The sequence below is a fragment of the Rhea americana genome, unplaced genomic scaffold (assembly GCF_003343005.1).
Source record: "Rhea americana isolate MKP2758 unplaced genomic scaffold, rheAme1 scaffold_9, whole genome shotgun sequence".
Taxonomy (NCBI): Eukaryota; Metazoa; Chordata; class Aves; order Rheiformes; family Rheidae; genus Rhea; species Rhea americana.
This window is the reverse complement of record NW_028187088.1, coordinates 563,777-580,265: the sequence shown is the minus strand read 5'-3', so window position 1 is coordinate 580,265 and position 16,489 is coordinate 563,777. Positions and strand designations below refer to the sequence as shown.

General features: G+C 38.9%; 1 protein-coding gene across 1 annotated transcript in view; it reads left to right on the top strand.

The window, feature by feature from the left end:
• ST8SIA1 (ST8 alpha-N-acetyl-neuraminide alpha-2,8-sialyltransferase 1) overlaps positions 1-13,543 on the top strand; it is a 136,820-nt gene extending 123,277 nt beyond the window's left edge. Inside the window, exon 5 of the mRNA XM_085323988.1 lies at positions 244-13,543. Coding sequence (XP_085180114.1) covers positions 244-730 — 487 coding nt within the window. The 3' untranslated portion in view covers positions 731-13,543. The remainder of the gene's footprint in view (positions 1-243) is intronic.
• Positions 13,544-16,489: the final 2,946 nt, after the last annotated feature.

The window sequence follows — 16,489 nt, the reverse complement described above, 5'->3', positions numbered from 1 at the left end:
ACAAGATGAAATCAGAAACCTTGTGGTTTCTGATTTAGCTGGGTACCAGATAGTTTTCAACTGTCTCTTTGAGTTCATGCTTGCAGAGGAAAGCAATGTCAGACAGTGAGAAGTTTGGACTTTCTCTGGACTAGGGAAAMGCCTGCACTTAAGCATATGTAGGAAAAGCAGCTTTTTGGTGGATTGTGATATGATTGAAAAAACCTGTATGTGAGCAACATGCTTTTCTTTGTTGTTTTACAGGTTCCAGAATCTGCTTTGGTCTAGAAAAGCATTTGTGGACAGCGTTAAAGTGTATAATCACAGCTATATCTATATGCCAGCATTCTCAATGAAGACAGGGACAGGACCCTCCCTACGTGTCTATTATACCCTGGAGGATTTTGGTGCCAAGCAGACGGTGCTTTTCGCCAACCCCAATTTCCTGCGTGACATTGGCAAGTTCTGGAAGAGCAAAGGTATCCATGCCAAACGGCTTTCCACAGGACTTTTCCTAGTCAGTGCTGCCCTTGGCCTGTGTGAAGAAGTAACAATTTATGGCTTCTGGCCTTTCTCGGTGGACCTGCATGGGAAGTTTATTAGCCATCACTACTATGACAACGTCTTGCCCGATTCTGGATTCCATGCCATGCCAGAGGAATTTCTACAGCTCTGGTTTCTTCATAAAAGCGGTGTCCTGAGAATGCAGCTAGAACAATGTGAGGACCCTTTAATCCAGTCTGCTGCCTAAAGATTGTAGGGGTCGGTTTGAGAGATCCAATAGTTTTTAACTTCCATGCCCTCCAGAGGGAGGGCTCTGTTTTCTGTTGACCCTTTTTAAAGGGAAGAGTTATTACGGATTTGCATGGACCATAAAAATGCTACTTGAAGGCCAAATGGAAAACGTCCTTAATGTATAATGTTTTATGGAACTGAAATGAGGGGAAAAGAACTTCCCCATGGAGTCCATTCAGCAGTATTGTGAAAATAATGTCAAAAGCAACACAGCTGAACTTTCTGAGTGATGTTTTTAAATGACCAATGTAAAAGGGCATTAAGACTCAGAGAGAAACAGGGCCACCCACGAGCTTTTGCTGACAGTGCCAAATATGACTGTCTGTTCAAAAATCCATTTCATTCCAGATTGACCCTCATACAACTTTCTTACCCTTTTTCTTTTTTTCTCTATGTATGTGTGGGTGGGTGGGTATGTAGGAGCATGTGTGTGGTTTCTTCCTTCTTTCCTTTCTTTTCTTTTTTTTTTCTTTTTATTTTTTTTGGTGGAGGAGGAGGAAGGAAAAGCTTGAAAGCCACAGGAGCTGAGTATCATCAGCTCCTCCAATGACTATTGGGAAAATTAAGAGTGCTGGGAATCTAGTAGAAAAATGTCTTAGGAATGCACTGCTACTGAGCAGGGACAGACCTGCCTGTTGTAGAATTTATCAGGGTAGTTTAGGTCATTGCGTGTGTAGTTATTCTGTATCATGGGCAAGAGCTAGTTAAGGGAAACTGTCTTGAAAATAAAACCTTTATTATGCTACAAAAAAAAAGAAAGAAAAATCATCAAATACACCCTGTTTTAACCTGGTCTCTTAAGAGATTCAAGATTTCCGCACTGACTTTTGTAGTAGGGATTGCTCCTGACTTGTTTTGCTGTCCAGTCTTTGGGATTAATTCTGTATTCATTTGGACTCCAGACACATGTTGACTATCAAGGGGATATGAGGTGTTCAGTAGACTGCAGAAGGAGGTTCTTYATTTGTTTGTAGCAGAAAAACAGCAGAAATGAATGTAAGTGTCATTTGAGTTGAATTTTTTTTCTATTTGTGTGACTAGCTCTTCTGCTGTTAGGATTGTAATGTTGGCCTTAAAGACTTGTACTTTTCTTGCAAGATTGTCTCTGGTCAAAGATAGTCTGAAAATAAAACAGCCTTTGGGAGCACTCAAAAACTACACAGCCGGCAAAGAAAAAAAGAAAAAAAAAAAGAAAATGGTAAGCGCTTATGTAATGCAGTAATTCTCCTTGCAATCAGTGAATTATGTAAGTGTATACATTTCACTTAGGCTGCTCTAGTCAGTGCAGTGCCTAAAGGACTGTTTCATTTTTGGTTATTTCTTGGAGAGCAGATGATCCTATTGCCATGTAAATGAGAAATCGTTATTGTTTGTTTGTTTTAGCACTGCAGGACAAGAAGAGAATTCTGTCTGCAGTCTGCAGTGCAATTTCTGCTGCAAGATGTTATCAGCATTAACTCTTAAATCTAGATTAGTGTTCTCTTTCTCATACCTCCATCATTAGTAGCTGAAATTCTAGTCAAGCTGTTGAAACAACAGAAATGTTATCAAGTTTCCATGATGATTTCCTGTGCTACCTGTTTTAGCTCCAAAGTGCTAGTATTTTGGGGGATGTATCCTATCATATGTTGACAACCTTTCTCTTTGTAGAATGCCAGCTACAAATTGTATAGATATCATTAAAAAAACAGAAACCTTGGCTCTTCTTTAAATATGAATAATTCAGTTATCACTGTAGGACACTGGAACAAAAAACATTTTTGCTTTTTAAGCCTGCATTTCAGAATAAAATCTTCTTTCTAGAAATTAATTTTCCAAAGATAAAATGGGCATTGTTCCCTGGGATTATAGTGCAGTTCTAAACTGTAAAGTGGAGATTTGGATTAAATGGTGTTTTAGAGATTGGTCTGATAAAATCTGAACGTGCTTCTATAACCCATTTTTATCTTTGTCTGTATTTTTTAAAAAGTGCAATCAACACTCTGATGGAATATTGCTTCATCAGATAATTCTTTCACTCAGACTACGTTTGTTGTATTTACAGCGTGGGTACTCGGTGAGGGAGCATCTGAAACTAAAGTATTTTCTTTACTGCTTGTTATGGCAAGTTTTTACTGAGCTGCCTTTCTTGGAGAACGACAGATGACTGCATGGTTTTCATTGTACAAGCCAAGTTTTGCACTTTTTAATGCTTTAAGAAAGACATTATCTATGAAAACAATACTCAAAATAAGATACATTAAAATGGCCTTTCAGAGGATACCAGCATTTCCTTGGGGGTGGTAGGAATGAGGAGAGTAGGGAAAAAATGCCCCTTTACTGGCCCTTTCTAGTATTTGGAAATCCTTTCTCCCATATTATGGGAAAATAAGGTGGTTAGAAGAACAAGAGAAAACAAGTATTTTTCATAGGAAAAAGGAAAAGTCATAGGAAAAGTCAATGCAGTATTTCATAATATCCAGCTTGTTTGTTTTCGACCAGTGCCCTGGGGATCTGGAAATGTTATATTCCTCATCCCTGTATGACTGAAGCAGACTGAACCTGTAGCCTGTGGTCTTTCTCAGTCCCTTTTGATATCTGAAATCCTGATGTTTGCAAGGAGATAGTTTTCAAAAACTGAGGGGGCTAGAAGAAGCCCAAGCTGAGCGTGATACATGTGATTAGTGTCAGAAGATTTGATAATTCTGGCTTTATTCACATTTATCTATCATGAATATAACTAGACCTTACAAAGACAACCATGTTTTACAGGACAGTAAAGGCTTCAATATTAAATAACTTTCTGTAACTTCCAAGAAAACAGGCAGCTTGGGGAAGGAGAGGAACAAAAATAAATGCCCCTTTTGAGAGAAAGACTCTGCAGTGTGAGCTCAATGGAAAACTGTGTACGTTGGCCAACTTTTCAGTCCACGAAAACCTACTGGCCAGCAGCAGTCTTGCCCAGCAGGTAGAAAAGGACACAGGAGAGCCCTGRAAGTTTTTTGTGGCAAGAGCAATGATAGTAAAAATCAAAAGTAGCTGGGGACATGAGAGTGGCAGCTGTGTGACAAAAATCTTTGAGGAAACAATCTCTGTCCATTCTGCTGATCACAGAGTAAAGTTTGCCTTGTTCACATTTTGGGGTAGTGAGATCCAGGTATAGGACCACTGACATGAAATACGGAGTTGCATGCAGTTGGGTTGAAGTTGCCTGCCTCTTTGGGAGGGAGGCTGCACCATAAGATGAGACCGTTCTGCTTAAACACAGGTGCAATCACGTCTAGGAGGCTAACTGTTAACTGTGAGAAGACAGCATCTCACAGTCATGGGAAACTTTGGACAGAGCAGTTATATCCATACCTTATAGCCATCCCTACTGACTGATCACAGTGCAGTTGTGCACAGTGCAGTTGTCTTCATAGCAGGGTCCTTAATCAAGTCTCAGTGTTTATGTTGCTGCATTTTCCTTGAAGTGAATTGAAATCTTGGTGTTTATTTTGTAAGTGAAATTCATGGCTCCAGCTTCTCTATTTCCACTGCCAGGCCCTGAATTTTTCTGACAGTATAATTAAAGCTACGCAAGTCTTTGCCAGGGTGAAAACTACTGCAATTCATCTCCCATAAAACCCAGTTCAGACTTGCCAAAAGACTTGTTAATGTACTTGGATATTAATTTTGTCATAGACATGACAGGGTGTAGAAACACTGGAATCATTGCTCTGCATAGGAAATATTGCTCCTAGATTGTAAGTAGAATGAATTAAAATCCCTTTACAAGAGGTGTGCCTGGAAGATATTCAGCACTGAAATCATTCCAGGAATAATCATTGTAAATGTGTATATGCTTTTTAGTAAAACGGGGCCAATGTATGAATTTGTGCCAAAATGACATAAAACTTCTCATTTCTGTTGATTATGAAACTTGTGGAGCCCATTCTAAGACAGACAAGCAAAATAGGAGCCAGCAAAGTCATGAGGAGGGGGAGTAATCGTGACAATAAAAGCATTTATAAATAGCCACAGACCTTGCTGTAATTCTAAAGACCTTTATTCATGAATGATATATTTATATATTCTTACTGAAACAAAGATAGCATTTTGGACTGAACCAACTACAAGAGTCAAAGGYCCAAGCCATTGTTACAGCTTCACTTTTGTAGAATATGGAAGTATTAGCTGTTTTGTTGGTGTGAATACTTTCAAGCTTTTTCTTAGCTTCATCAAAATAGTGTCATAACATGCACAGCTGAGTATGTACCTCTGTGAAAGCTGGAACTAAGCAAAGTATCTTTTTTTTTTCTTTTTTTTAAACATATTTGCCCACTATGGTAGTTACTTGCAACTCTTCCTCTACACATATGCATGGATATCTGGTTTAATATCTAGGTCAGCCTTTCCTATGATTAACAATAAGAACAGGAGTGAGGAAACTTGATCTAGAAGTGGAGATGATGAAAGCAAATGCATCTCACCGATTGGTGCCTGCCTTGGTTCTCCTCCTCAGCTTGATAGATCAGTAGGTATCGGAAGTCCAAGTGTTATGAAAGACAGACAGTTCTCGAAGAGCTGGGTGATGCTGGAAATTTTGAAGATCAAATCAGAGGTGCAACAAATTCCATTCTAGCAGTTCTTGATAAAGATCTCTGGTTCCAAGATGCTGTTGGATGTTTCCTTTGGATAGTGACTGTGAAAAATGGACTGTGACCTACCAATGGTTTCCTGCAGAATGGCAGCAAAGCAAAATGTAATGGCAGCTATTGCTATGAAGTGGGAAACTCTACTTAAACAGAAAGAGAAATCAGAATGAAGAATGAAGAATGATAATGACAAATCCTTCTTTACTGTCTCTTCTCTTCTTCCATTCCCCCCAAAACAAATATATAAATGGACTGACCAGTTTATTATCCTGAATCACCATCATCATCATAAAAGATTTGGTGAGATTTCCATTAGTTGATGCTTCCTGGTAAACAAAATTCAGCAGACCTTGTCCACAAGTCTTTGGTTTCCTGTTTGATGAATGTGCAGTGGATGCTCTGAGGACTGTGGCTACCCTAAAGTGCTGCAACTTCCCAACTCCTAATGTTGTGTGGTTCCATCAGATCTCCCTCTGAGATCCCCTTTGTTTGTATGAATGACCTAAGAGGTCACACTAAAGGACTTCCCTTCCCTTTCCTTCCTGTTGACCATCCTCCCTGGAGATAGAAGTGTGATTTATAAAATCAACTATAAGAAAGCTAATACGCTCTTGTCATTTTCAGCCATCTTTTCTTCTAATGTGATTGATGAATCCAATGAAAGCTAGCTCCAAATCCAAAATATGATTTCCATTAAATTTTGATAATTCCATCACTGGAGATCAAAAAGAAGGTGGAAGAAGGCTGTGTTTTTTATAGCAATTGCTTTAAAATAACTGTTACTTGAATAATACTTGAAAAATAACTTGAATAACTGTTTCCTTGAATTCCCAAATTTTGTCACTTGGAATCTGCCAAATGTTTCATTTTTTGGTAGTTCATAAACTGCACAATTGATTAAAGGCCTACTGACAAGTTCATTTAATATTAGCAAACTGGGTTTCTTAAAGAAGACACTAATAACAACAGGAGGCTTAACTTGTTCCCCCTAGCTAATATTTCTTCAGCAGCAATGACAAGTGAAGCAGTTACTTATTCATCCCTGATTCTTCATTTTCTTATTTTTATTATAGCATATCGAGCCCTAATGTATTCAGCTTCTTCAGCTTAGTGCATGCTTTAAAATGAATCTGACTGTCTTTTCAGCTAAAAAGAAATTGTATTCTTAATTAGAAATTGTTGCATAGGTTCCCTCTACCACCAGAAGATGAGCTCTCCACATAGTGATTCATGGGGTTTTTGTGCATGGACTGCATGCTCTGATGTCTCCTTGCAGCTGTGAAAACATGCAGGCTGTGGCTGCAAGGCTAATTTGTAAAGGGCAGGATTCAAGCCTGAGCGCTGGCCCATGGGCCCTACAGTTTGCCTATGTGCATCCTGATGTGGTTTTGCYGGGTGCCAACTAACGCTATCCAAACTGGTGCCCCAGTGTTGGCTGTGGTGTTGGCACAGCTCAGCGGTGTGGATGCAAACTAGCTTGTGCTTGGAGTCAGAAAAGAGTCCTCCTGTAAGTCCCTGGGTACGTTCAGGATGGTGGCGTGTAAGGAGGAGGCTATTGAGCTGCTGGGATRYGGCRGTCGTCGGAGCAGCTCCGTTTGGGYCTGCCGTGGCTAGGTTCAGCAAGTGACGTTGTAAAGCTGTCTTAGATAACAAGCCCTGCAGCCAGTCCAGTGCTCTTCTGCTTCGCTTGCGCAAGTGCTGGGCTCTTGAGGAATGAGGAAAGCTCACCCCTTTGGCGACCAGCCTGTTTCTTGCCCTGAAATGCTTTTGATCTCTGGCAAGTCTCAGAAGGGCCTATTAAAATTGCATCTTAAAATAATTTACATGTGCTCCCTGCTGTGGTGGAGTTGGTCAGATTTCTTTTGAGCTGAATATTTATTCTCTTGGTCTCACTAAGACAAGTGAGGCTTCACAGTCAGATCACCCAGCATTTTCTATTTTATTTGGTGTTTTCACCTTTCAAGTTAAATCTTCTTTTCTTTTAAACTAGGTTTAACAATCGTGAATCCAAAGGAAGCTATAAGAAAGCAACACCACAAATAAATGCTCTCTGGGTTTATGAACAGGCCACTGTTCACTAAAACGTGGAAATACTTTTTGAATAGTTCCTGTTGAYTTCTAATTGTACATTCAATGGATTATTTTCCTCAGACAGGCTCCATAGCAAAAATGAGCTGCATCATTATCTTTTCAATTTGTTGAAAGGGAGTCATAGAGATGCATCAAATATTTTAAACTAAGCAAGAAGACATACAATTTACGTATTCCCTGTGAAGCTTTATTATTGTTTGATTACATTTGTAGTAAAGGAAATATTTTCATTAAAAAAATAGATGCACAGAGGAAAAGAGATTCTGGTTAGAATGATATCTGCAATGCTGAGACCTTGATTCAAGTCACTGCTCAATATCAGGTGTACAGAGGTCTTGAACCAGCACCTCCACATGCTGCAAGAGTGCCACAACCCCAATCTCTTTTTCTTTCTRCATATATTATTTCTGGAGAAAATGCTTGAAAACTTTATTTATAATCCCTGCATGCAATGAAAATGAGTACTACATTTCCAAGGGAAGTTTTCATTTTTGGATACCTTTAACTTTTAGCATGCTGGGCAGAACTGACAGAAGATACCTAGTTTTCAGGCGAATGTTGTTTTGGAGTCATCTGTCAGGGCTGCTGCATACATGTGAGTTGACTGCTGTCTCTTGAATTCTGGCATTTCAGAAGATGATATAGAATGTGCTCCACTGACAATAGAAAAAAAAAAAAGACCTTTTATCCACAGCTCTGCTGGCTTAATGTCTCACCTCTCTTGAGTGGTATTTGTTAGTTCTGTAAGGGCTCTTATGCTGGGAATTGTGCAAAAGTATAGATTTTGGTCCTGAAGATCATATCTTGAGTGATTTTGTAGGCCTGGACCTTGGATTTACTGAAAACTGAAATAAAAATAAGCATTGAAATTCAAATGTTGTAACTCAAGCACTGATTAAAACTTCAAGCGTTTAGAAAAATCATTTAGTGGAGAAAAAATCACATAAATTGTGATGTAATATGTGAAAAATGATCTCATTTCTTGCTGAAATGCACCAATAACTATGAACAATCTCTACACTAAGTATGTGGATGTTTCTCCTTGTTTCAAGTTATTAGGCATGTTTAGATTTGTATTTAAGTCTGTTCTGCACAACTTCCAATTGTAGAATGTCAGATTCCAAATTTAGTCAAAAAGGAAGAAAAAAATAGGGGTTCTGATCTTCTTTTGAAGTCCAGGGGTAAAGATAAGGGGATATAAGAATATATTTAAATGCTTTGCTAAATGAGGACTTGGTTCTTGCAGTGCTGGGGAGAAACCCGTTAAGTTCACAAGCTATTTAAGGTCTAGTCTGCACCTTCTGCTGGCTACAGTGAACTTTTCTCCAGGCTCTAATCAAAATCATAAAAAAAGAAAACACTTCAGGTTTATTAATAAAGAGCATCAGCCTGCTTGTGTGCAGTATTTCATGTCCTTCTAGCACTACTCACTGTGATAACTCAGAATTGAAGAGAAGGCTTTCTTATTTCTGATACCACTTCTCCCAGAACATTAGGTCTCTTCCTGCTGCGGTTGCTCTACCCAGTGAATAGAGATAATATTTAGCTCACTTAAAGGTGTTTGGAGAGTTAAATCACGTCTGGAAAGTGATGTGAAGAAGCAAAAACGCTCTAAAATATAAAGGTTTAACTGTTTTGAACAGTGAAAACGAACAAACCCTTTTAATCAATTGATTTTATGCTTCCATGTTAAAAAATCCAGCCTCGTTGTTAGTAAATACAGTAAGTACATAATCTTCAAATAATGCATAGCTTTTAAAGAAAGTGAATAGTCATGCATTTTAACAGGAAAAGAAAGTATTTTTCTCTGCCCAGACCCTCCATTTGTAAGCCAAAATCTGTTCTCTTCTAGAGTTCTGACTTCTGTCACATTGATATTAAAAAAATTAAGATTTTTAAAGTAGTACTACATCAAACTATCTAGTTAAAGATGCCTATTCTGTAAGCTACTGATTTTTTTTCCACAAGCACAGATTATGTGTATTTCATGCTGTTCCTTGGTTGTTTTTATAAGGCAGATATCTTATTAAATTTCAAACATCTGCTACACTAAAGTATCACAGCCTGAAATCAGATCACGCTCTGAATTATGTCTTGTATGAGAAATTGTTTCAGCAAGTTGCATGGAAGTGATGTGTGTGCAGTTTTATCCTATATGAGCCAAGTTAAAATGAAAAAAGGATTTTGCTGCAATGTGAAGCCTCACCAGTGTATAGCTGTATCTTAGAATTAGATAACCTCAAATAACTTATTGTCCATGATGGATATGAATCCTGCTAATGTTTCCACTCATCATCAAATAATTTTGTTAAACTTTAATGAGGCAATGATATGACACCCGCCCTTCTCACTCTTCATCTGTAGGGTTTTTTTTCTGATAATTTTCTCAGAGGAGAAATCTTTTTTTATCATGTTTCCTTTTTTTCTGGAATTTTATATCTAAGGCTCTATTCTAATCTCAGATGCTGGTTGTGTTTAAATCATAGGGTTTATGCTTTCTTCCTGTGTGTGCAGGAAGTTTCCCATGATACTACGTATGATGAAAGATAATGAAGTCTCCAYAAACTCTCTGAGAACTGAAAATTATTCTGACTTTCATAAAACCCAATCTGGCTATAAGCGTCATTTGGTTCTACCCTAAATTGCATGCAGTCAAATTCTGAATCTGGGCAATAATCTTTAGTGTTCTCAGAGTCAATCAGGCATCAGTAAAATACAAATTCACTTCCAAAGTTGCTTTCAATTTCAATGACAAATAAAGAATTTTTAATAAGCGTTAATAATGGTCTATTCTATAGGGATGAGAAAATATTTTTCATTTTCTTTGTATGCCTCATGACAGTTACTAACTTGGACGAGGATATAAACAACTGCAATCAATATTAGTCTAGTTGTTTTCTGATTTTGCTACTTGTATTCTTTTCTATTGACCTTTATTCTTTTTTGTTTCTTCTTTAGTTTGCATCTTGCTCTGATATCTCACAGATTTTTAGCAAAATGAATATCACATAGTTAGCAAAGATAATGTAATGTCCTGTCTCTAAATATGCAGAACACATGTATAGAGCRTAATACCTGAGAGCATTTTTCCATATTTTTCCACCTGTGAATTATTTTGTCTTGTATGCATCCAATATGTGAATTATCACCGTCCGTAATGTACAGGAATCATGCTTTGTAAAGTGTCTGTTACTCTGGGGCATTTACTAGTAGACTGCATTTTAAAGGAAGGAAGGGTTCGTCCTCTCCTTGTGAGACATATTTTGGGTTCAGAAAATGAGACATTAATTATTGTTGCCTGGGTCTTGCCTTGCGTGAATTAGAGCAGCCGTGCTGGGGGCCTCACTGTGGATCTTGAACCTCATGGGGCTGTAGGAGAAGCTCAGGAGCGCAGCTGGCGCCRGACCTTGTGCTGAGGAGTGGGGCCAGGGGGGTATGGGGCACTCCCGCAAGTTGCCGGATGTCTGCGGTCTGCCTGCAGGGAGAAGACAGCTGTTGGTAGTGGCTGAAGGTGATGGGAAACCCAGGTTGAAATGTCCAGCAGGGTCCCAGCCCCGCTTGCCAAGGACTGCGCGGGAGCCGTGACTGTCACCCGTCCCCTCTGAAGCTCGCAGCATGTGTCTCGGGGCGCTYAGCCACGGCAAGCCCTCCCAGCCCTGCTTGGTTTGCAGGACAGTGCAAAGCATTGACTGTCCTGTCTTTCTTTGGCCACTTGCAGGTCAAGAACAAGAAGGTCAATAAGCAGACAGTTTGCTGAAAACCCTGATTTGCACGCCAAGCATAGGATAGAAAGGATATTTTCATTTACAAATAGATTGCTGAGGTTTTGGAATGTATGTAAGGAAGAACATGAATTCCGAAGTTAGCAGATGAAATCTTGTAGAGTCATTTTTGTCTCTAGCTCTGCAGTTCACGGTGACACAGAAATTATATGTTCATGTGTAACTTTAAGGCCTTTTAAATTGTTCTTTTTCTTATGCATACAATATACTTTGCTTCAGTTCGCATCAATACTGATTTCACCTCGCTATTTCTGAAAGCTCAAGTGAAAAACAAACAAACAAAGACATGAGGGAAACTAAAGGTGCCTAGCTGTGATATTTTTATAGACTGATACATTGCTCTGATCATGAACTGTGGAATAGAGCATGCAGGTGATGATGAATGTAAAAGACTGCATGTGATCTTTAATGTTGTGTCCATGAGCTGGATTATTAGTATGAGTTTTGTGTTGAAAAGTGAAATGAAAAGGAGAAGGTACGTCTAGTGATTTTTATATAGTAAAACTCTGTCTCCAGGACACACGTTCTAGTAATATAAGCTTTATCATTATGATAAAGACAGGATCAGACTCCTTCCCAGACTTGGGCTCACAGGGCTGTGTTGGCTGGGAGATCAGCCTGATCTGGTAACAATTCGTGTTGTGTGTTTCTAGTCCATACACTTCAATGCTCTGTTCTTGTGCCAGGAAATAAGTGAATGTGCTTTGGTACGATTTGCTACTTGCTCATGGCTGGAAACCAAAGTAAAAGTGAAAGTACAGTAAGCTCACACACACACACGCACACACACACACAGGTCCAGGAAGAGCTTTGAGTTTGCCTAGAAAGAGAAATGGCCAGGCAAAGGCTTTTCAAGATCATTTATTAATTTTGCATTTACCTGCCAGAAGTATTCATGAGAAGTCAGTGATTTCTGCCAAGAGRGTGCCCAGCTGGCTCCTCATTGGGGTTGTAACAACCCTCTGCTGTTTTGCTCTGGGAACAAAATAGGGTATTTGAAGCAAAGCAGCCCAGGGAGCATTTATTGAAGGATCACAGTTGGCTTTGACTTGCCTTCAGCTGCAGCTTCAAGGACCCTGCTTCCTCCTCCCTGTTGCACCACAGTTTGCAAGGCTGGCTACAAGATGGGCTTGTTTGCCCAGGRTGACCCTTCCTACTGGGGGAGTACTAACGCGAGTGAGACTTGAAGCAAGGGTGAAATGTAGCTTTATCTGAAATGGCATAGACCTGTCTTTGGCATGAGCTCCGTGTGTGGTTAAAACACTCTGCCTTGGGATCAGTCCATGGTTTATATTGATGCTCATACAAGAGGTCCCAGTCAGGACTGACATAAATGCCACCTAGCTCTTTAGGGACTGGGCATAATTGCAGTCTTTGCTCTCTTGAACAAGAGTGGTGTCAACTAGTAACACTGGCCATTTCTAAAGGAGCAAGGTGAATGTGGGACTTTAATGTTGGCTGGTGAATTTTACCCTTGTGCCATACCTGTACTTTGATTTTCATTCCTTCTAATCTTGCCTGGTTTATGGAAAAGTGTGATGGTAATATAATAGTTCAATGTTTTGAGATGGTTGTAAAGTGGATAAGCAAATTATTATGCCTCTGAGGTTGTGTAATTCCATGGATTCATCTTATCTCCAGTGGCTGAAATGTAATATTTATTGTATCATTTATGATGTACGTAAGCTTTACAGGCTGGATGTTGTGTCAAAATGACGTGAATGCTTGGGTAAGTGTCTCCTTGAATCACCATCATTTTGGCACGCTCAGGGGCAAAGGTATTGTGTGGAATGTGTTAAACATCACAAAATGTATTGTTGTTTAGAGTCTTGTGATTAGGACTTCAATCTACTTCTTTTCAATGTAGCAAATGTTTGCTGATGGCTAACACTGTTACAAGGACTAAGGAGTTACCTTTCTTTGCCTGGCAATAATGTATTTTCTATCATGTCAATAGAGTCTGTTCATTTTCAAGTAGTATGAAGTGCTCCTTTAAAGAATGTCTCTTTTTCAAGTGGTTATGGTGACTGTACCCAAAAATGTGTAGATGTCTCTCAATAGCAAAGATATCTTTGTTATTGAATGTATTATTTATTAACAGTATCTTGTTGTCTTTTTCTAGTGCATTTTACAAAATATAGCATAAGCATCTCATGTGATTTTTATAAAGATGGTCTTATTTATAATATTTGTGCAAGTGGACAGAAAAAAATCTCAATTTTATAGTAATCCATACCTTTTTTCATAGTTGAAGAGTCTTAATGAGCATGATCAGAAGGGACAGGCTCTTTTTTCTTCTTCTTCTTCTTCTTTTTTTTTTTTTTTTTTAATTTTGATGGAACCTTTTCAAAGTTAACTGTTGTTATTTATAATTTGGATTTAATTATCTTAACAAATAAATATCTCCATTTTAAGAAATGAAAATATTATTTGTGGGACCTTTTTCTTCTTTTCCCCATTCTGTATCTCAATATGTCTGAAAGATCAAGGTCTTTTTACTCCTACTTTTTATTTTGTCTTGCATAGTCTATTGTTAAGTCGAGAACTATGTCCATTGTCCTCATCTGATATTTCTGTCAAGTTCATCATTCTGTTTCCTCATTTTCTTCTCTKTGTAGCTTAGTCAATGGGACAAATTTATGCATAGCATAACTTTGTGAATTAACCTAGGGCCGAAATTGGACATTTTTGTCTTCCCAGAACAACCCTCAAACATGGTTTGGGATACGAATCCCTGGAAGACAGAGATGTTTTGTCAAAGAGGTTCCCATTCTGCGCTTGGATCAAGGTGGTTAGATCCTGCTTGCTTGGACTGCATGTTCCAGTACTCAGTCTAATACTCACATGAAAGGCCTTGACTACATTTTCTAAAGCAAGTGGTGATTCTAGATATTGAAATATCTGATTGACCAAGCTCAGATGCCAGATTTTTTTTTTTCTCAGAGAGCCAGATTTTCAAGGTACAGATTTGCAGTGCGCAGCATAGCTGAAGTTGGACATCAAATTCCTTCTGAGACTATGAAAAAAGTCCTCTCACACTTAAACCCCTCTTTAAAGCCAATGGAAAATACAGGATGAAATGGTGCTAACTGTTCCAGAGGCAAGGGAGTTGGGTTTCTGAGCGTGGTAGATATTGAAAAAGTATGCATCTTTGTTTATCTTTGTTTGGTTAAAGGATTAACCATAGCAAAGATTGTCTTTGCTAAGGGAAGAGGCAGAATAGGAGAGAAGCTCCCATGCCTTTAACCGTAGAAAAGTTGGCTATTCTTTTCCAAAACCTGCCAGTTGAAGAGGAGTGAGAGACCATTTAACTTCCAGTTCAGTCAGGTGTGGGCAGATGTAAACTGCTGAAGCTGATGTGCTTAGTTATATTTATTGAGGATGAATTCCTAGTGATTATGTTTATGCTAGAAATGCTCAAATGATGTGGTATATCAGAGATGCCTCCATTTYCCTTGTCTCTACAGCATATTTATTTCCTTCCTCTAAAGGCATTTCCCTACCCAATGAGAGTTCCTTGTTCTTCTTACTTAATATTTCTGTTCTCAGAATATACCATCACCTGCTAGATTGCTCCCCATGTAGAAGGGGAAGCTGTTGTGAGAAGTATGAGGAGGGACAAATGTCAACAAGGGGCTCACAAGACGAGGCCTCCCTTCCCCTGGGGACTTCTGCCAGGTGTCCCTGTTGTCCCTGGACAGCAGGTTCTGCACAGGGGCTCTCTTTTGTCACGTACTTGCTTGTTTAGCGCATTTCCGTAATGCTGCTGTGGACGGTGGGTTGTTTTTATCTGATTTGTGCCCATGACCGTTATTGCAGCAGGGATAAATCTCAGGGCAAATTTCCAGGTTCTTGAARCTACATTTAGCCTTCACCTGGTGAAGTGTTATCGGGAAACTATGCCTCGTGGGCGCTGTATGATCAGAATGGGATCACACTCTAGCATAACCATTGACCCTCAGTATTTTGTCAGCCCACTATCTTTTTTTCTTAGCCCTTTAACTTTGAAAACATAATATTAATTCTTTTCATAATAAAGTTTTGTGGAAAGGCAAGATGTCAACATAACAGTAGATCAAACTCCCTCCATCYGACTATGATAGGAAGTGCTTGAATATCATAGGTAAGGTCTTTGCTGAGGGTATGAGAAGCCTACCCAGTGCAGGATAGTTTCTTGGTATCTGACATTAAATCCTTTTCTACGCAGGTTTCTAGCCCACTTTCACATGTCTACTCAGCTTGGACAGCTTGGTTAGGGGGTTGCTTAGGCATTCTGACTTTGAGCATCTGTTTCCTTTATATACTCTTCCAGTTCTTCATAGTACCTTAACTAAGGTCTTCATAGTACCTTAACTAAAGTATTATACAGTTTCTGCTGCTTGATCTAGATTTCTAGAAATACATGCCTAAATGAAAAGACCATCTTTCAGTGAGAACCGTAGTGTAGCTATTGCGGTGTATGATTATGGTCTAAAGGAGATGTTCCCAGCTAGCGTGATTTTACCTAACTGTTCAGAAAATTCATGAAGGCTGTTGCATCAAACTGCTGTTGCTTTTGCTTGTCTCTATCATATGCATATCACACTAGTTAGCTGTGGCATGTTTGCTCAAGCCTGTTCAGCAACGAAGAGACGTTAGTCTTCATCAGGTAATGATGCACAGTATTAAAACATGACTGAAACTAAAAGTTTGAATGAGAACATATTTTTCTTTAGGCATTTTAATGCAGATGTTATTTTATTTCTGTGTACATCCAGTTCTCTGATGAGAAGGCTTAAGACACCTAGAGAGACTTCTGGCCAAAGAGAGATTTAAACTGAAACACTAACCACTTGGATAATTTTTAAAAGAATTTTAGTACACAGTTTTGTTCTGTGAAAACATCTGCATGGACTTGTTTTCTAAAGAAGAACAATATTAACTTAATTACCTTGAAATATACTGGGAGAKGGAATTGTTGACTGTGATCCACTCTGCTAAGGACTCGTTTTATTTTATGAGTTTATCAGACTGTAACATGTTTCAGTACCTACCAACCAAATCTAATCTAGGTCTCAAAAAGTTCCCAGCAGTATTTTCAAAATTTTGATCTATCTGTTCATCCACTGTGTACTCTTCCTTTATTATGTGCCTCAAAATGAGTGTAAAAGCTAGGGTTTTCTTAATCAGTACCAGCAATCTAGGTAACATGCAAAATGCATTAGTCAAGCACATGTTGTATATACT